The sequence below is a fragment of the Moschus berezovskii genome, chromosome 2 (genome assembly GCF_049115385.1).
Source record: "Moschus berezovskii isolate FMDL1 chromosome 2, NW_MosBer_1.0, whole genome shotgun sequence".
Lineage (NCBI taxonomy): Eukaryota > Metazoa > Chordata > Mammalia > Artiodactyla > Moschidae > Moschus > Moschus berezovskii.
The window spans coordinates 96,001,955-96,022,140 of NC_142461.1; the positions used below are offsets into that span (position 1 = coordinate 96,001,955).

Consider the following 20,186-nt stretch of genomic DNA (forward strand, 5'->3'; position numbering starts at 1 on the left):
ATGTGATTATCCTGCCAGGCTCTAGTGTCGCGATGATCAGGAGAACAACGTGAATTAGTCTCCCACTCCTTCCTTACTACTCTTCGGAAACAATTTGCTTCCTCCTCAGATATCAAGGTTGCCAAGTTCCCTCCATAGCCATGACATTTATGTGTTCTAGTCTAATAAATATAACATCACCTCTTTTTTCAATCATCTTTTACTCAGACCCAGATCTTTCATAGAGGAGAGTTATATATGAGTGGGACAAGGGTAATTTTACAAAAAATTACAGGTATCTTCTAGGTTGACCCACATGGAATATTGTAGTGGGATTTGGTTATCAGTGTACACAACCAAGTGCTTCTTATCCTCCTGGCCTAGGACCATGTCAATTCAATAGAAGAATCCAGGTGGTGGGGTCAGAATTAAATTTTAATACTCTAGGCCTCCTTTTGGCTTTACTGTCAGATAGAGGCATGCCATCTGGTTGGCTCAAGGTTGTTGTTGGGGAAAGAAATGTCCACCATGTTCAGGAATGGACAGGGTGGAATCCATGTTTTCAAAATTAATTTTATAAAATTCCCTACCCATTTTATCTTGATCATTAGTCAGCAGGTAGCCGAGAGAAGATGAACTTTCTTTTGGGAAGGCCAAATTCAATAAACCAATTCTCTTGCTCAGGTGGGTGTACCAGGAGATAATTAGAAGTTTGGTCAAATATCTTTTTCAGTTTTTAAAGAGATCGTTCCAACGTTCAACAAAAACTTTGAACAGTAGAAAGTATGGGAAATCTAATTGTTATTGTTCAGTCGCTAAGTCATGTCTGACTCTTTGTGACCCATAGATTGCAGCACACCAGGCCTCCCTGTCCTTCACTATCTCCTGGAGTTTGCCCAAGTTCATGTCCATTGAATCTGTGATGCTATCCAACCATCTACAAGGAAACCATATCTAACCAAGGAAAATCTAATACCTTGATTGTCATTCCATTGTTGAATGGCCTTTGTGACAAAGACACACCATTGTCAGACCGTAGGTGGTCTGGAAATCAGAAAACATGACTCAGGTTAGTTAGACTCAAATCACATATTTGGAGGTAGTTTATTGGACTAGAACAGCAACAGTGTAACCTGAGACTGGGTAGTATGATGACTTGAGTGCATGTACCAAACAGAGCTGTACTCACACAGAGCTATAGATGGGAACTCTGCTCCCTTTATCCCGCCTTAATTTCTGAACCATATTTAAGCAGGTACATATGAGCTTCAGTCTGCTCTGTTAACAGGCTACTTCAGCTTCACCCTTAATTACGTTTTTGTCTTAAAGCAGTTGAGGCTTGGGTAGAGGGGACCAGAAGTATCAGAGGGCATGGAACAAGAGAGCAGCTTTATGTAGTGAACAGTTATTTTCAGTTTAGAGCACCATTCACCCACAGCTCAAACAAATGAATGTTTAATACAGTGTTTTCAGTTTTCATTATTATTATTGCCAGGGTTTATATAATTTTCTTTGCATTTTTACCAGAACTTTTACTTCTCAGTCCTTCTTGCATTCATTCATTCAAGAGATGTTGATTGATCACCAATTTTGTGCCAAAAAATATTTTTGGTATCTTAAGGATAGCACAGAGAATAATAGATGTAATTCCATGGTGAGAATCAGGCAGTAAATAAATTAACAAGTACTAGTGAGAGTCCCTTGGACTGCAAGGAGATCCAACCAGTCCATTCTAGAGATCAATCCTGGGTGTTCATTGGAAGGACTTATGCTAAAGCTGAAACTCCAGTACTTTGGCCACCTCATGCTACGAGTTGACTCACTGGAAAAAGACTCTGATGCTGGGAGCAATTGGGGGTGGGAGGAGACGGGGACGACAGAGAATGAGATGGCTGGATGGCATCACCGACTCGATGGACATGAGTTTGAGTGAACTCCAGGAGTTGGTGATGGACAGGGAGGCCTGGCATGCTGTGGTTCATGGAGTCGCTAAGAGTTGGACATGACTGAGCGACTGAACTGAACTGAACTGAACTGAGTGATAAGTCGGAGAAGGCAATGGCAACCCACTTCAGTACTCTTGCCTGGAAAATCCCATGGACTGTGGAGCCTGGTGGGCTGCAGTCCATGGAGTCTCTAAGAGTCAGACACAACTGAGCGACTTCACTTTCACTTTTCACTTTCATGCATTGGAGAAGGAAATGGCAACCCACTCCAGTGTTCTTGCCTGGAGAATACCAGGGACAGGGGAGCCTGGTGACCTGCCGTCTCTGGGGTTGCACAGAGTTGGACACGACTGAAGTGACTTAGCAGCAGCAGCAGCAGCAGTGATAAGTATTCTGAATCAACCACATAAGTATATTGCATAGATGGTGGAAGGGCATTATCTTAGATAAGTTGGTCCAGAAAAAAACTCTCTGGGGATATTTGAGCAATGATCTGAATAAAGAAAGGATGAAAGATTGTTTCATTACTTAGGAGAACAGTGTTCTAGAGAGTGCTTCAAGCATGAGGATTCTGGAGTGCATTAAGTAAAGGAGAGAGTTAGAAGATGAAATTGGAAAGGCAGTCAAGATCCAGATTTGGTTGTTTTATAGGCAAAGTTAGGGATTTGGAATTTATTTTATTGATATATATAATAAAAAGCCATTGGTCAATAATGATCAGAACTTGGCAAAGATCTGATTAAAATTTAATTTTAACATGACCAAATTTCCTTCAGTGTGGAGAATAGGTTTTATGGGAATGTATTTCAGAAAATCAATCCCACTCTTACATATATACTCAAGAAACACATATGTCCATATGTATTTGTACATATATCAAAACTTGTACATGAATGTTCATCACCAAATTATTCATGATAGCCAAAAAGTGGAATTAACCCAAATGTGGATCAACTGATAAATAAAATCTGATATATTCATGCAATGGATATTATTTGTCGAGAAAAAGAAATAAAATACTGGGATGTACTACAACACGGATAAAGCCTTGAAAACATTATACTAACTGAAGGAGACAGTAACAAAGGAAAACATATTGTATGACTATTTATGTGGAGTGTTCATAATAGGCAAATCTATAGAGATAGTTACTCAATTAGTGGTAACCTAGACCTGGTGGCAATGGGAGGATTGGAGGGTTACAGTAAAGAGGAGTTGTTTTCTCTCGAGGAAATGGAAGTGTTCTAAAGTTGATTGCAGCAATGGATGCACAACTCTGTGACTATCCTACAAGCCATTGCATTGTACATTTTAAATGTGTGGATTGGATTGAATAGTATGTGAATTTTATCTAAATAATGCAGTTTTTTTTTAAGTTAAAGCAATATATCAACTTGGTGATTATGTAGGTTAAATCTATAGGTAGAAAGTGAAAGTGTTAGTGGCTCAGTCATGTGTCCAACTCTTTGCAAGCCCATGGATAGTAAGTAGGCTTCCAGGCACCTCTGTCTATGGAATTCTTCAGGTAAGTATACTGGAGTGTAGATGGAGCCAACAGAATTTGCTGCAAGGTCAAATAGGGGTGTGAAAAAAAGAGCTCTCGGAAAATAATACAAAGTATTTCGGCTAAGTTATGTCAAAACCTGCTTAGGACTTACGTAAGATAATGACTGAGAACTGACCATTGGATTGCCGTGACTGTCTCAGATAAGTCTTCCACATAATGGTGGGAGCTAAAGACTGTTGGGTTTAAAATGGAATGGAAGGACAAGGATATGGGATGTATAGGCAATGATTATACATAGTTCTTTCCAGGAGTTCTGCATTCAAGATGAGCAGAGAACTGGAAGCATAGATGAAAAGAGATGTGGGGTCAAATTAATTTAAGATGATTATTAATGTAGCATCTAAGCTGAAACTGCAATACTTTGGCCACCTCATGCGATGAGTTATATTGATAGAAATGACTTATTCAAGGAGGAAAAATTGAGGCAGAAGAGACAAGTGTGTCAGTGAAGCCCATGAATGTGTGAGATCAGAGGATGTTACACTCCTTAAAAGAGAGTTCATACATCATCACACTCAGACTTGCAGATTTAGGGGTGGCAGTCATAGGAACTAGCAAGTTGATACACTCAACATGCAGTAAGCAAAAGCCTCTTCTGATTGTTTATATCTTCTTGCTAAATGTATACATGTAGTGATGAGCTGAGAGGAAATAGTGTGGAGATGGCAGTCTAAAGGCAAACAAGGTGCAAAGTTATCTGAGGAATGGAAATTGATTTGGCTAGAGCTATTGCAGGATGGCTCTGAGGCACTGCAAGTCCAGCATGAGTTCATAGATTTAAAATGAGAACAGGCAGCATATTTTTGGGGTTTCTTTCTAGTCATGTTCATCTGTTTGCATGTAGGAGTGGTGTAGGGGAAAGTTAAATTTAACCAGTGTATTGGTATGCTAAAGCTGCCATAACAAAATATGACAGACTGGGTGACTTAAACAACAGAAATTTATTTTCCAACAGATTTTAGAAATCCAAATCAGTGTGTCAGTAGAGTTAGTTTCATTCTGAAGCCTCTCGCTGTGGTGTGCGGATGATTGCCTTCTCTGTCTTCACGTGGCTTTTTTCTGTGTTTGTGTCCTAATAACGTCTTCTCATATGGATACCAGTCATATTGGATGAAGGCTCCTTTGTATGACCTTATTTTAACTTAATTACCTTTTTAAAGGATCTATCCCCCAATATAGTCACATTCTAAAATACTGGGGGTTGAGACTTCACATGTGCATCTTCTTGGGGAGGGAGGCACACAATTCCACACATAACAACAATGATGGAGTTTTAAAATTTAAATATATTTTTGAGGTGAGAGAGGGCATATGTAAAATGTGCAATCTGGTTTTCATAATTATTTAAGAAAAAGAGACAAATAATAAAGAAACTTTTTCAAAAATACATTTTTAAAAATATGTTAGGAGCGTATTAATAGGTACCAAGAGTAAAATAAAGTGAGCTAAGGAAATACAGAGTGACTAAATTGTGTGCTATTTATAGGTTGATAGGAAAGCTCTCCGTGATTTGACTAGAAAGTAAGATTTGAAGGAAGTTAGCGCAGGAAGCCATGACTGTAGCAGTGGGCAGAGAACACAGCATATGCACAGCCCCGGGGCAAGATAGTGATTGGTATGTGTGAGGAACAGCCCAGGAGACCCAAGTGACTGGTATGGAGAACAATTGTACGAAATGAGATCAGAAAGGTAGTAAGTATAAGTGCTCTTATCTGATGCAGTTTGACTATAATGTCTTTAGTTAATAAAATTTTGAGTAAATCAGGGAATCATGCAATAGGTACATAAACATTTTGGTTTCAACTTTAAAAAATGAAATATAATTTACATAGACTGTGATGCACAGATCTTAAGTGTACAGTTCAATGAGTTTTAACTGTAAAATCCTGTGTAACTCATATTCCATCAGCAACTACATCTATTAAATATATGTCTAATAAGTAAATATAAAATAGATTTACAATGCTCTTATATTAAATATATTTCAATATAATATAAATATTAATATATTTGTAAATACTGAACATATCTGTATTGCTCATCCTGACTCCTGACCTCGTGAACACACACATACTGAATGTATACTGCTTCTCTAAGGATTAGGGAAGAGAATGCTCATTCATTTTTTCTTGTTCTTTCAGTGCTATTCATGATGATTATAACTATTACTGTTCAGTTCAATTCAGTCGCTCAGTCATATCTGACTCCTTGCGACTCCATGAACCGCAGCACGCCAGGCCTCCCTGTCCATCACCAACTCCTGGAGTCCAGTCAAACTCATGTCCATTGAGTCGGTGATGCCATCCAACCATCTCATCCTCTGTCTTCCCCTTCTCCTCCTGCCCTCAATCTTTCTCAGCATCAGGGTCTTTTCATAAGATTCAGTTCTTTACATGAGGTGGCCAAAGGACTGGAGTGTCAGCTTCAACATCAGTCCTTCCAAAGAACACCCAGGACTAATCTCCTTTAGGATGGACTGGTTGGATCTCCTTGCAGTCCAATGGACTCTCAAGAGTCTCCTCCAACATCACAGTTCAAAAGCATCAATTCTTCGGCTCTCAGTTTTCTTTATAACTTTCTTTCTCCAACTCTCACATCCGTACATGACCACTGGAAAAACCATAGCTTTGACTAGACGGACCTTTGTTCACAAAATAATGTCTTTGCTTTTCAATATGGTGTCTAGGTTGGTCATAACTTTCCTTCCAAGGAGTAAACGTCTTTTAATTTCATGGCTGCAATCACCGTCTGCAGTGATTTTGGAGCCCAGAAAAATAAAAGTCAGCCACTGTTTCCACTGTTTCCCCATCTATTTGCCATGAAGTGATGGGACTGGAAAAGAGTCTGATGCTAGGAGGGATTGGGGATGGGAGGAGACGGGGATGACAGAGAATGAGATGGCTGGATGGCATCACCAACTCGATGGACATGAGCTTGAGTGAACTCTGGGAGTTGGTGATGGACAGGGAGGCCTGGTGTGCTGTGATTCATGGGGTCACAAAGAGTAGGACACGACTGAGCGACTGAACTGAACTGAACTGATGGGACCAGATGCCATGATCTTAGTTTTCTGAATGTTGAGCTTTAAGCCAACGTTTTCATTCTCCTCTTTCACTTTCATCAAGAGGCTCTTTAGTTCTTCTTCATTTTCTGCCATAGGGGTGGTGTCATCTGCATATGTGAGGTTATTGATATTTCTGCTGGCAGTCTTGATTCCAGCTTGTGCTTCCTCCAACCCAGCGTTTCTCATGTTGTTCTCTGCATATAAGTTAAATAAGCAGGGTGACAATGTACAGCCTTGACGTTCTCCTTTTCCTATTTGGAACCAGTCTCTTGTTCCATGTCCAGTTCTGACTGTTGCTTCCTGACCTGCATACAGGTTTCTCAAGAGGCACTACTGTGCCTCAAGTACTGTTACTACTATTAATAATTGCTGTTACTACTATATATTGAACTCCTCTTATGGTCAGGCACCATTATTAGAACTTTGTATCTAGTAATTAATTAGATACTCAGAGCCTTATGAGGTAGCTCTAAGAAATATACATTTGGTTATTCAGATAACATAATACATTTCTCAACTATATTTTGGGGCTTCCCCAGTGGTTCAGTGGTAAAGAATCTGCCTGCATTGCAAGAGATGTGGGTTTGATGCCTAGGTTGGGAAGAAACGGTAACCTACTCCAGTACTCTTGCCTGGGAAATCCCATGGACAGAGGAGTCTGGAAGGCTGCAGTCCATAGGGTCTATAACAAGTAAGATATGACTGAGTAAACAAGTACTGTTCATATTTTGTGAATAGAAAAAGGCATAGAACATTTAGGTAACTTGAATTAAGCTATACAATAAGTGAATGTGGAACTCAGATTCAGATCATGGCATCATAACTCAGCAGGTCTTATGCTTGGTTTCCTACTAATAGTCAAATTTATGTTATGAATATGTGAAGTTTCCTTAAAGGTAAGTGAGGGCATTTTTTCCTTTCTTTTCCACCATCTTTCCACATAAGGCATTCATTTAACATTATCATTGGCTGTTTCTTTGTCTCTTACTGTCTCTTTCCTTGTGGCTTGGTTTTTATGGTTTACAGTGGTTTTTTGCAGTGCACTGTTTGATTTAAGCTATAGGTAGATTCCCCTAATCCACCTGAATTTTAGATTTTCATTCATGTGAAGACCAGTCTTTCTGTCAATAAGAACTGTAATTAATTCAGGGTAATTTTTTCAAAGCTTACTCACTATAATTTTTAGTCATTAAACCAAAATGCATAATTGTCCAGTTATCAGCTCCCAGAAGTTCCTGCCTAACTACTTAAAACATTTAAAGTGTGTTGATAGCCGGAATGTTCTGGAAGCACTGCCAAAAGTTTTCCATGAGCTTCATTCATCCTTTGGGAGCCTCAAGTATAGCTTCATAAAATAGATTGAATATATTTGTACCAATTATGTAGTTTTCTACAAAAGAAAGTAGTTTTCTACAAAAGAAAGCATTTGACTAGAGATAAAAATGTATCTAACAGCAACTAAAGTAGACCCTCCCCCAACCCTGGCAAGTGATAACCTTATAAAACAAACATCTTTCTTATTTTAAAAACATACTTACCAAACTTCTAAGCTTTACTTAGATCTCATTTTTTTTTTAATATTTGAAATCCTTTTTTATAGAATAGTGAAATTGGTGCATGTTTTCAAACAAAAATTCTGTAATATCTCAAAGTCTATGGCTAATTCCATTATTTAGTGGACAAAAAAAAAAAAAGGAAAGACAATATGATTAACAAGACAACACTTGATAGCTCTCTAACTCCTGATTTTTTTTCCTATCTAGAGAAATATTTTAAAGATGGAATACTGTGTTCAAAACTTTGAAACAATTAGAAAAGGATAGAAGAGCCTGTAGTTGATGCAAAATTAGCCATGTTCCACATTGATTTAAAAGCCAGAACTTGGATTTGGCTTGAGAAACAAGAGTAGTGTTTGCAAATAAATAGGGTCTTACTGAAATAGAACGTAATACAGATGCTGATTCTTTTAGATAAACTTGGGCCACCAATTGTGCTTATGTTGGTTAGTGTTACTTTGTATATTGTGCCATCCTTCTGCTCAATCAGTTTTGTTCTTAAGAAGAGTATTGAAACAGTGTATGTGATTACTATTTTACAAATACTATCAGATAACAAATGATAAAATTTAATATGTTTTCAAGATAGAGGTATTTTCACAGTGGATAGAATTAAAAACTTGATATATATATAAGGAAAGATTGTTTCATAAATTAAAATAAAGAGCAACTTAGTTTTATCACATAGTAAAGTTAGAATTTTCTTAGTGTTAATATCTTGATATATAGATCTGGCAGGGTATGAAATTACAATAATTTGAATAATGCTTGAAGTGGTAATAAGATGTGATTTTCATTTTCTATTATGGTTAAAGTTTAAATCAAATTCTCAGTAACCTCAACTATTAGGCTCTTATTAGGAAATGACTTATCTTAGACATTTTAATATTTAATATTAAGTGATTTCAGATTTTGTATTATAATAATATTCTTTACATTTCTTTTAAAAGAATGTTCTCATACTTTATCTTGCTTAAGTCTCACAATTTTGTGAGGTAGATGGGGAAAGAAATATAAGTAAAGAAAATGAAGCACAGAGAGGCAAAATGATTACTTAAATTCATAATTCCATTTTATGACAGCCAGTCATGGTTCCTTTTATGTCTTTTATTATAGATCGTTATGATAAAAGATCCTGTAATACATAGATCTTATATAACATATAGATTTTTTTTATTATGGGATTTTTTATTTTAAGGTTTTCCTTCTAAATCTGGGAATGGCCATTTAGCTACCATCAGTGTAATATATATTTTTACACAGGGCTTTTTTCCTACAATCAACTGAAGGAACCTGCTCCATCTTATGTCCAAAGAAAGACAGAAAATTAAATAGGTTGAATTGTTTCAAATCTCATATTCAATGACATATACATAAGGTAACAGGAAATATATATGTGGGAATCCTTCCCTTGTTGTCAGGTTTAGAGGCTGAGTTCCATTTTTACAGAAAAATGAAGTTAAAAATGAAACAAAATAATTAGCATGCTGTTTTTCAAGAAAAAGAACCACTGTCAAATATCATGCATTCCTTAGGTTTGTTTATGTTCTATTTTTAGAAAATATTTGTTGAATAAATGTAAATTTTATGTAGATATTTAAAGTAGGTAAGCTCTGTTATAATAATTTGTTAAACTGTCACCTTTTGTAAGCTTTGAGTTGTTACTACTCTGATCAGATTGTGACGGACAATAGCACTTGTGTTGCTTTATGATGCAAGGTCAGCTGCCATTAATTTAAAGAACTCTGCCACAGCAAATGTACTTTGATGTTTTTATTTTGATCAAGTGTTTCTGAGATAGTCCAAGTATCTTTGTATTTAATAGCTGTTCTCCTCAAATATCTGTCAAAATTGTTAGTTATCTTATTCACATAAATAAATTTACATTTCAGTTTCTATTATTTTAATGTAGCCAATGATATGAGACTATTTTTGTGTTGATGTAATCATTCTATAAATAGAAATAACAAGGTAGTTACTATTGTTCTATGTAGTGTAAATAAAACAAACAAGTATATGTTATTAATTCCACACTTTCTCTCTTAATAATTGCACACATGTCTTTGTTATGCCTTTAGAATTCTTACTCTGGTTATTTTCTTTTAAATCACTTTACATTTAATTATTAGTCACTGATAATTTTATGAATGTGTGCTACCCACTCTCAAATGCATATCTATAGTGGTTATTTTCTATGCAGATCAGATGGGTTTTTAAGGATAAATAACTGATGACTTATTTCACATAATTGCCTTTTTGTTAAATATTTTGGAAAATGTCTTAATATTAATGATTGTATTCTGCAATATGGTTTACAAGCATTATAATTTTTGATCCTCATAGCAAATCTTTATTTTTGGTACTGTTAGTTTCATTTTATAGATGAGAAAACTGAGGCTTACAAAGTCTCCCCTATGTAGGAAGTGAATAAGTCCAGGCCTATCTGTGTAAAGAATAGCTCTTAGCCATTGCAATATATAATGACTCAAGATGACTCTAGTTCAGCAACATTGGCTCCTTAAAAGTGCTGATTCATGGTAAATTCAGAACTTCACTATTTTATAACCTAGTGTTTTAAAGAATATGGTGACAGAACTTTAAGCAAGAGGCAATACAACATGAAGAAAGCAAATGGTTCCCAGGGGCCCAGCAAAATAGTGGCAGGTCTAGGATTAATTGTTACAATTTAAGCCCCTTGGCTTGCTTACAACTCATTTATTTGGACTTTTAATTCTGAACTTGAAGGCCAAATGCTGATATATATGAGAGCATTAAATAGTCGTATGTTTCATGTTATATCACATTTATGCAAAATAAACTGTGAGACAATTATTTTTTCTTCTTCCTTTTTTTCCCAAATACAGTGGGATGCATTCTGCTTTTATCCGGGAGTTCACCTCTGTGGCTTGGATTTATCACAGCCGTGTCTGTCTTTGATCTCTGTGTTAACTAGAAATCAAGGGAAGACATGAGGAGGTTTGTTTACTGCAAGGTGGTTCTAGCCACTTCACTGATGTGGGTTCTTGTTGATGTCTTCTTACTCCTGTACTTCAGTGAATGTAACAAATGTGATGACAAGAAGGAGAGGTCCCTGCTACCTGCGCTCAGGGGTAAGTACTTATGAAGCAGATGTTTCTTTTATACAGATAAGAATGGTGGTGATTCATGATAAAACATGACATTTCAAAATAAGAGTTCAGTTTATTGACGTAGAAGAGCATTTGGGCAGAACTGTTAATGTACATTTAGCCATGGGAAAGCTGCTTTACTTTTCTTGGCCTCAAGTGTTTTGTTGTAAGGAATGAGGAATTATCTCACTTCTAAGGTACTTCCAATTCTAATAATTCCAACATTTTGTGACTATAGTGAGCATTCAAATTGGACAGAATTTTAAATTTAGGCTTTCAGCAGCATAAGCCTTTAGAGATCAAGAACATAATGTAAAAAAGGGAAACTACTGAAGTGAGATGGTGAGAAAAGTAGCAGAATGAGACTACATTACAGCTCTCAAAACTTCCAAAAGCAATAAAAGAAAGACACTTTTTAAAAAGCAAAACATGTTGGTGGCTAGATTTAACTTGTGGGTTATCAGCTTGCCACCCTATGTTAAAGGCAAAAGATAATTTTAAGTGTATTAAAAACTCATTTTCACTCAATATTCCTTCTTAAGGAACCAGTGTCAGTGACTTGATAACCATGAATGCTGAAGAAACATAATAATTTATATGAATGGTGATTTATTACATATAGTCATTCATTTCCTAAAGTTATTTCATGTAATTTTTCTATGTTTTCTTTTGGCTTAAATGTCATTAATTTATTTCTGAAATATTCCTAGTGAATGAGTGCTTCTAAAGTACTTGAGCATGCTTGAAATTAGTTTTAGTTATTGTTTTGTTCAGTTGCTAAGTCATGTTTGACTCTTTACAACCCCATGAACTGCAGCATGCCAAGCTTCCCTGTCCTTCACTATCTACCTGAGTGTGCTCAAACTCATGTTCATTGAGTCAGTGAAGCCATCCAACCTTCTCATCCTCTGTTGCCACCTTCTTCTCTTGCCCTAAGCCTTTTGTAGCATCAGGCTCTTTTCCAGTGAGTTGGCTCTTCCTATCATGTGGCCAAAATATTGGAGCCTCAGGTTCAACATCAGTTCTTCCAATGAATATTCAGGGTTGATTTCCTTTAGGACTGACTTCTTTGATCTCCTTGCTGTCCAAGGGACTCTCAAGAATTTCCTCCAGTACCACAGTACAAAAGCATCAATTCTCGGACACTCAGCCTTCTTTATGGTCCAACTCTTACATCAGTACATGACTACTAGAAAAACCATAGCTTTGACTCTACAGACCTTTATTGGCAAAGTGATGTCTCTGCTTTTTAATACGCTGTCTAGGTTTGTCATAGATTTTCTTCCAAGGAGCAAACGTCTTTTCATTTCCTGGCTGCAGTCACCATCTACAGTGATTTTGGAGCCCAAGAAAATAAAATCTGCCACTGTTTCCAATTTTTCCCCATCTTTTAGCCATGAAGTAATAGGACTGGTTGCCATGATCTTTATTTTTTGAATATTGAGTTTAAAGCCAGCTTTATCACTCTCTTTCACCTTCATTAAGAGGCTCTTTAGTTCCTTTTCACTTTCTGCTATTAAGGTGGTATCATCTGTATATCTGAAATTGTTGGTATTCTTCCATCTTGATTCTAGCTTGTGAGTCATCTGTGCTGGCATATCACATGATGTGAAAATTGTGAAAATGAAATTGTTAGTCATTCAGTCATGTCCAACTCTTTGTGACCCCACGGACTATAACCCGCCAGGCTCCTTTGTCCATGGGATTCTCCAGGCAAGAATAATGGAATGGATTGCCTTTCCCTTCTTCAGGGGATTGTCCCAACCCAGGGATCAAGTCCAGGTCTCCTTCATTGCAGGCAGATTCTTTACCATCTGAACCATCAGGGAAGTAAGAGTACTATAAGAAAAAAGTTGCAAGAAGACTGGAGTGGATTGACATTTCCTTCTCCAAGGGATCTTCCCAAACTGGTGATTGAACCCACAACTCCTGCATTGGCAGGTGGATTCTTTACCACTGAGACACCTGGGGAACAGCTTCACATGATGTAATCTGCATTGAGGTTAAATTGTCAGGGTAAAAATGTACAGCTTTGATGTACTCCTTTCCCAGTTTTGAACCACTGCATTGTTCCATGTCCAGTTTTAACTGTTGTTTCTTGACCTATATATAGGCTTCTCAGGAGACAGTTAAGGTGGTCTGGTTTTCCCATCTCCTTAAGAATTTTCCACAGTTTGTTGTTATGCACATAGTCAAAGGCTTTAGTGTGGTCAATGAAGCAGAAGTAGATCATTTTATTCTCTTTGAATTTTTTTCTTAACATTTTTTAAACTTTTTTTTCTTAAAATCTAGTTTATATTAATTCCTTACTTAGCAAAAGTTTTCTTTATAAGCATGACAAAAGGTAAACTTTGAAGTCCAGTTTATATATTTGTACCTTTTGGGAAAGTGAATCTAATTACTGACTTGAGGTTTCCATTCATTTAATGAATGTATTCTGCTTCTAATATTATAGATATTTTTGAGGTTATTTATTAATTAAAATATTCTAAGAAAGAAAATTTCATTGATACTATCTGATTGTATGAGTAGGGAAATGCAGAAAAGCATTTCTAAAAATTAATTTTTTGTTGAGTGATTTTGTTGGACATCTTTAGTTTACTTTGCAATAATACTCTGGTCCCGCTGGAGAAATTATGATTATCTTCTTTTCAAAATGAGTCCAATTCTTTCAGTAGAGTTTCTGACTAGTACAAAAAATTGAGAGAAAGTAATATGAAAGTGACTGAGCCTAGAGCCATTTAGATAGTTTATATACATTTTTTATGCCCTTATATTAGAATTATTCAAAGAGGAAAACTTTATGAGTCCATCAGTTTTTGATAAATGAGCGTGGGGATTGATTTGCTGATCTTTGGTTAACATCACAGAATAAATCGGCCTTCTCTGCTTCTTTGTTAGAACTGGTTGAGCTGCTGCTTGGCTGAAAGTGGAAATGTGATTTGATGGATCACATCAGTTTAGTATGATCACTTGGTCATTTGTTGAACGGAGACATCTAGATTGGTCACAAAAAATTTTATGTTCTGATTCAGCAAAACTATGGCAGCCTTTTCTGGAAGTACCTAAAGAGCAGTTTTACTGATTTAAGTTCTTAATGTTCAGTTTCAAATCTCAAAATGTAAAATTTAATGATGCAAGGCAAAAATAGTAATTTTTCCTTGTACTCAAAATGTAAAATTAAACTATATTCTCTTTACTTTTAACAATCCTGGGTGTTCATTGAAAGGACTGATGCTAAAGCTGAAACTCCAATACTTTGGCCACCTCATGCAACGAGTTGACTCACTGGAAAAGAGTCCGATGCTGGGAGGGATTGGGGGGTGGGAGGAGACGGGGACGACAGAGAATGAGATGGCTGGATGGCATCACCGACTCGATGGACATGTGTTTGAGTGAGCTCCGGGAGTTGGTGATGGACAGGGAGGCCTGGCGAGCTGTGATTCATGGGATCGCAAAGAGTTGAACACGACTGAGCGACTGAACTGAACTGAACTGAATGTTATACATTAATATTTGTCTTGAAAAAGTGAAATTAGGCTTTATAGTTTTAATTTCATCTTCTATTGTTACTCATTATTTCAGAATATTACTTTATTTAGGAACTCATGCTGTGTATTTAAAATAATATTTTATTTACATGTAGATGATATCGTACAAAGTGCACTTGACTGAAATTTTCAGGTTCTAGATATGTAAAAACAGGACTTTTTTGACCAAAATAGTTAATCTTTCTGGACATTTTTGTCTCCATTATTAAAATAAAGGCTTTGGACTAGGTAGTTTCTAAGATGTCTTCTAGTTTTAAATTTTAAACCACTTGTAAATACCCAATTCACTGGAAAAGACTCATGCTGGGAGGGATTGGGGGCAGGAGGAGAAGGGAATGACAGAGAATGAGATGGCTGGATGGCATCACCGACTCAATGGACATGAGTTTGAGTGAACTCCGGGAGCTGGTGATGGACAGGGAGGCCTGGCGTGCTGTGATTTATAGGGTCGCAAAGAGTCGGACACGACTGAGTGACTGAACTGAACTGAAATAACCAATATTAGCAAACACTCTGAATTAATTTTTGAAATATGTTCATTCATTTACAAAATCATTAATTTTTTAAGTGCTTCTCAAGTTAACATGTTGTATATCTTAAACTTATACAAAGTTGTGTGTCAATTATACCTCAATTATAAAAAAGAAGAACATAGTCTGGTAATGGGCAAAAAACAACAAACAATTGCAAGTATCAGCACCTTAGACTTCATAGGGGGCATAACAAGACAGATCACCCCATGGTTAAAAACCCAGCTTTATTGACCAACCTGGTCCTCAAGTCCTCCCCTGTGAATTATTAATAGCTGTGTGACTTTTAGCAATTTCCTTAACAAAATCTTGGTGTTCCATTTAAGATGAAAACCATAAAGTCAATAAATCTTACTTCACAGAGCTGCCTTGAGAATTAAACGTGATGATGTCATAAGCCTCTCAGTGGAGTGGTAGCTCATGATCACAATGCTAAACATTGTGAAAGTAATGAAAGGTCTGAATGAGACTCCACCAGGCTCTGCTGTCCAGGCTGAGTCAGGTCCACAGGAGGGGGCAGTTATTCTGGGTATAGCCCCCAAAAAGGAAGTTCAGTTCAGTTCAGTAGCTCAGTCATGTCCGACTCTTTGCAACCCCATGAATCACAGCACACTAGGCCTCCCTGTCCATCACCAACTCCCGGAGTTCACTCAAACTGATGTCCATCGAGTCGGTGATGCCATCCAGCCATCTCATTCTCTGTCATCCCCGTCTCCTCCCACCCCCAATCCTTCCTAGCATCAGACTCTTTTCCAGTGAGTCAACTCGATGCATGAGGTGGCCAAAGTATTGGAGTTTCAGCTTTAGCATCAGTCCTTCCAATGAACACCCAGGATTGATCTCCTTTAGAATGAACTGGTTGGATCTCCTTGCAGTCCAAGGGACTCTGAAGAGTCTTCTCCAGCACCACAGTTCAAAAGCATCAATTCTTTTGAAGCATCAAAAGCATCAATTCGGCAATCAGCTTTCTTCACAGTCCAACTCTCACATCCATACATGACCACGGGAAAAACCATAGCCTTGACTAGACGGACCTTTATTGGCAAAGTAATGTCTCTGCTTTTTAATATGCTATCTACATTGGTCATAACTTTCCTTCCAAGGAGTAAGTGTCTTTTAATTTCCTGGCTGCAATCAGCATCTGCAGTGATTTTGGAGCCCAAAAAAATAAAGTCTGACACTGTTTCCACTGTAACTCTTCAAAAAAAAAAAAAAATGGACTCTGAGCTAAGACCTGGAGATATAAGGGAAACAAGGTCTCTGTTGCCATGCAGCTAATTTGTTGTTGTTGTAGTCATGTCTGACTCTTCGTGACCTCATGACTGTAGCATGCCAGACTCCTCTGTCCTCCTCTATCCCCCAGAGTTTGCTCAAATTCATCTCCATTGAGTCAGTGATGCTATCTAATCATCTCATCCTCTGCTGCCCTCATCTTCTTTTGTCGTCAGTCTTTCCCAGCATCAGGGTCTTTTCCAATGAGTTGGCTGTTTGCATCAGGTGGCCAAAGTCTTAGAGCTTCAGTATCAGTCCTTGCAATGAGTATTCAGAGTTGATTTCCTTTAGGATTGACTGGTTTGATTTCCTTGCCCTCCATGGACTCTCCAGAGTCTTCTCCAGCACATCGTTAATACTAAAATTTCTTTCTCTCTCTGTCTCTTTCAGTAAAAATGTAATTCAGAAATGATTACAAAGCACAGAGAGTACTGGGATGAGGAAGAACAGTGCTCTAAGTAGAGCATCTAGGGTATTAGAAATGGATCTCGAGTACTAGCTAAAGCTTCATGGAGACCGTGGCACTTAAACTGAGGTCTAAAAGATAAAACTAGGAAGTAAATAGTTAAAGAAGGAAACACTAATTTTTATGGAATTATAAAGATAATGGAACACCCAAGGTACTTCTGAAGGGAAAAAAAATACAGAGATCTTACAAAATTTGAGTAATCAGGACTGTAGTATTTGCACAAAGGGTAGCCAAAGTACCCAGAGGAACAGAATAGAGACCCTAGAAGTACACTCACATGTTTGGAACATTCAATATATGACAGAGGAAGCTCTGCAAATCAGTAGGGGAGAGAAGAGCTCTTCAGTAAATACAGTGAAAATCGTGGTAATATGCACAGAAAATAGATGAAATTGGATGCTTAACTCATGTAATAAACCAAGATACACTTTGGAAGTATTAGTGTCACAAGAAAACTTTACTTTTAGCAGAAAATAAAATAGACATTTTTAGGACTCGGAATTAGGGAACAGTTCTGAACTACTATACAAAATCATTGACCATAAAAGAGACTGTTGATAAATTTGACTATATTAAAATTCAAGAAGTTGGTTCACTTGCATATACCTTAAAAAAGTAAAAAGAGATAATACAAACTGTAGAAGATGTTCAAAGAACATGTAGCTGAAAGATTATTCTCAAATATATATAAATAACTCCTGAAAGCTCACATAGTCCAACAGGAAAATATCGGCAGGAAATAAACATAAACGGACATTTCTTGGAAAAAGCAACACATGTACCAAAAAAGAAAGTTATGATAAAATACTGAACATTGATTATGAGAGGGAAATGCAGACCAAGACTACAATGATATATTTATATACATTCAACTGGCAAAATTTAAAAAGGCTGCTAATACAAATTGTTAGAGGTAATGGATCTTCACATTTCTTAATAGTAACTTCAGGTAATGGTTTGACATTGCTGCCGATATCTAAAAATTCATGAATGAACCAGAATCCATAGTCATATACTTATAAAATCTTTCCACATAAACAAATATTTTATAGTGCTACTGTTCATAAAAATAAAAGTTGAAAATAATCCATAGGCCAATTAATGCAAAAGCTTATGAATGAATAGAGGTATGAAATGTAAGAGAATAATACATTTTAGTCAAAATGAATGAACTACAGCAATTTACACCAATATGAATTAATCGTGATAATACAATAGTAAGTTAAATATAAAAGTTATATCTTTCAGAGATGATATACAGCATGGTACAGTTTGATAAGTTAAAATCAACTTAGTTTTTCAAATGCATAATTTAGATCTGTATAGAGATGCATGAAGACTTCATATAAAGCAAGTAAAGCTAACTGTGAACACAAGATTTAGGATGTTGATTGTCATGTGTCAGGGCAACAGGTGCATGGAGTGGGAGTGAGTATTTTGACTGAATATGGGGCATTACTAGGGTCCTAGGTGTGTTTTGGATGTGGGTTTGATGTGTCTGTAATACAGACAACTAAGCGAGTGAATAAGAACCATTGAATGGATTTGTAAAAATGGGGAAGCCACTCAATGAGTTTAGAATACAGCAGACATGATTAGCTCTATGTTGTGGAAAGTTCATATGTGGAGACTAGATTGGGGAATAGACAACTGTACAGGGAGGTGCAGTAGGTAGTGGTGGTGGCCTTTCATGAGTTCTGTGTGGGAAGTAAGGCCTGCTTAGAGCATAGTACTGCCAGTGAGATGTGACAGAAGTGGGTAAAATAAAGAGGTACTTGAGATACAGGATTAAGAGACCGGGGTGCTGGACAGGCTCCAGTGGATGGAGGAGATGGAAATGTCAAGGACAGGTTTCAAGTTTCTTGCAGGACATTATTTGATCCAGTTTCTCGATAGGTGAGATATAGGAGGAATTGAGGTAGATACTGAGTCTATTTTGTATATGTTGAGGTTGAGACATGTGTCAGGCAACTGAATGGAATTGTTCGGTAGGAAGTTGACTACATTCAGTTCAGTTCAGTTCAGTTCAGTCGCTCAGTCGTGTCCGACTCTCCGCGACCCCATGAATCACAGCACGCCAGGCCTCCCTGTCCATCACTAACTCCCGGAGTACACTCAAACTCATGTCCACAGAGTCGGTGATGCCATCCAGCCATCTCATTCTCCGTCGTCCCCTTCTCCTCCCGCCCCCAACCTTTCCCAGCATCAGAGTCTTTTCCAGTGAGTCAACTCGTCTCATGAGGTGGCCAAAGTATTGGAGTTTCAGCTTTAGCATCAGGCCCTCCAATGAACATCCAGGATTGATCTCCTTTAGAATGGACTGGTTGGATCTCCTTGCAGTATAAGGGACTCTCAAGAGTCTTCTCCAACACCACAGTTCAAAAGCATCGATTCTTCGGCGATCAGCTTTCTTCACAGTCCAACTCTCACATCCATACATGACCACGGGAAAAACCATTGCCTTGACTAGACGGACCTTTGTTGGCAAAGTAATGTCTCTGCTTTTTAATATACTATCAAGGTTGGTCATAACTTTCCTTCCAAGGAGCAAGCGTCTTTTAATTTCATGGCTGCAATCAGCATCTGCAGTGATTTTGGAGCCCAAAAAAACAAAGTCTGACACTGTTTCCACTGTTTTTCCACCTATTTCCCATGAAGTGATGAGACCAGATGCCATGATCTTTGTTTTCTGAATGTTGAGCTTCAAGCCAACCTTTTCACTCTCCTCTTTCACTTTCATCAAGAGGCTTTTGAGTTCCTCTTCACTTTCTGCCATAAGGGTGGTGTCATCTGCATATCTGAGGTTATTGATATTTCTCCCAGCAATCTTGATTCCAGCTTGTGCTTCTTCCAGCCCAGCGTTCCTCATGATGTACTCTGCATATAAGTTAAATAAGCAAGGTGACAATATACAACCTTGACGTACACCTTTTCCTATTTGGAACCAGTCTGTTGTTCCATGTCCAGTTCTGACTGTTGCTTCCTGACCTGCATACAGTTTTCTCAAGAGGCAGGTCAGGTGGTCTGGGATTCCCATCTCTTTCAGAATGTTCCACAGTTTATTGTGATCCACACAGTCAAAGGCTTTGGCATAGTCAATGAAGCAGAAATAGATGTTTTTCTG

At 37.4% G+C, this 20,186-nt stretch overlaps 1 protein-coding gene across 2 annotated transcripts in view; it reads left to right on the plus strand.

Annotated features, from left to right (window-relative positions):
* The window catches only part of GALNT13 (polypeptide N-acetylgalactosaminyltransferase 13), a 663,623-nt gene that overhangs the window by 26,909 nt on the left and 616,528 nt on the right, over positions 1 to 20,186 (plus strand). For both annotated transcript variants that reach the window (XM_055398323.2, XM_088829452.1), the window contains exon 2: positions 10,977 to 11,222. In XM_055398323.2, coding sequence (XP_055254298.1) covers positions 11,081 to 11,222 — 142 coding nt within the window. In that variant the 5' untranslated portion in view covers positions 10,977 to 11,080. The remainder of the gene's footprint in view (positions 1 to 10,976; positions 11,223 to 20,186) is intronic.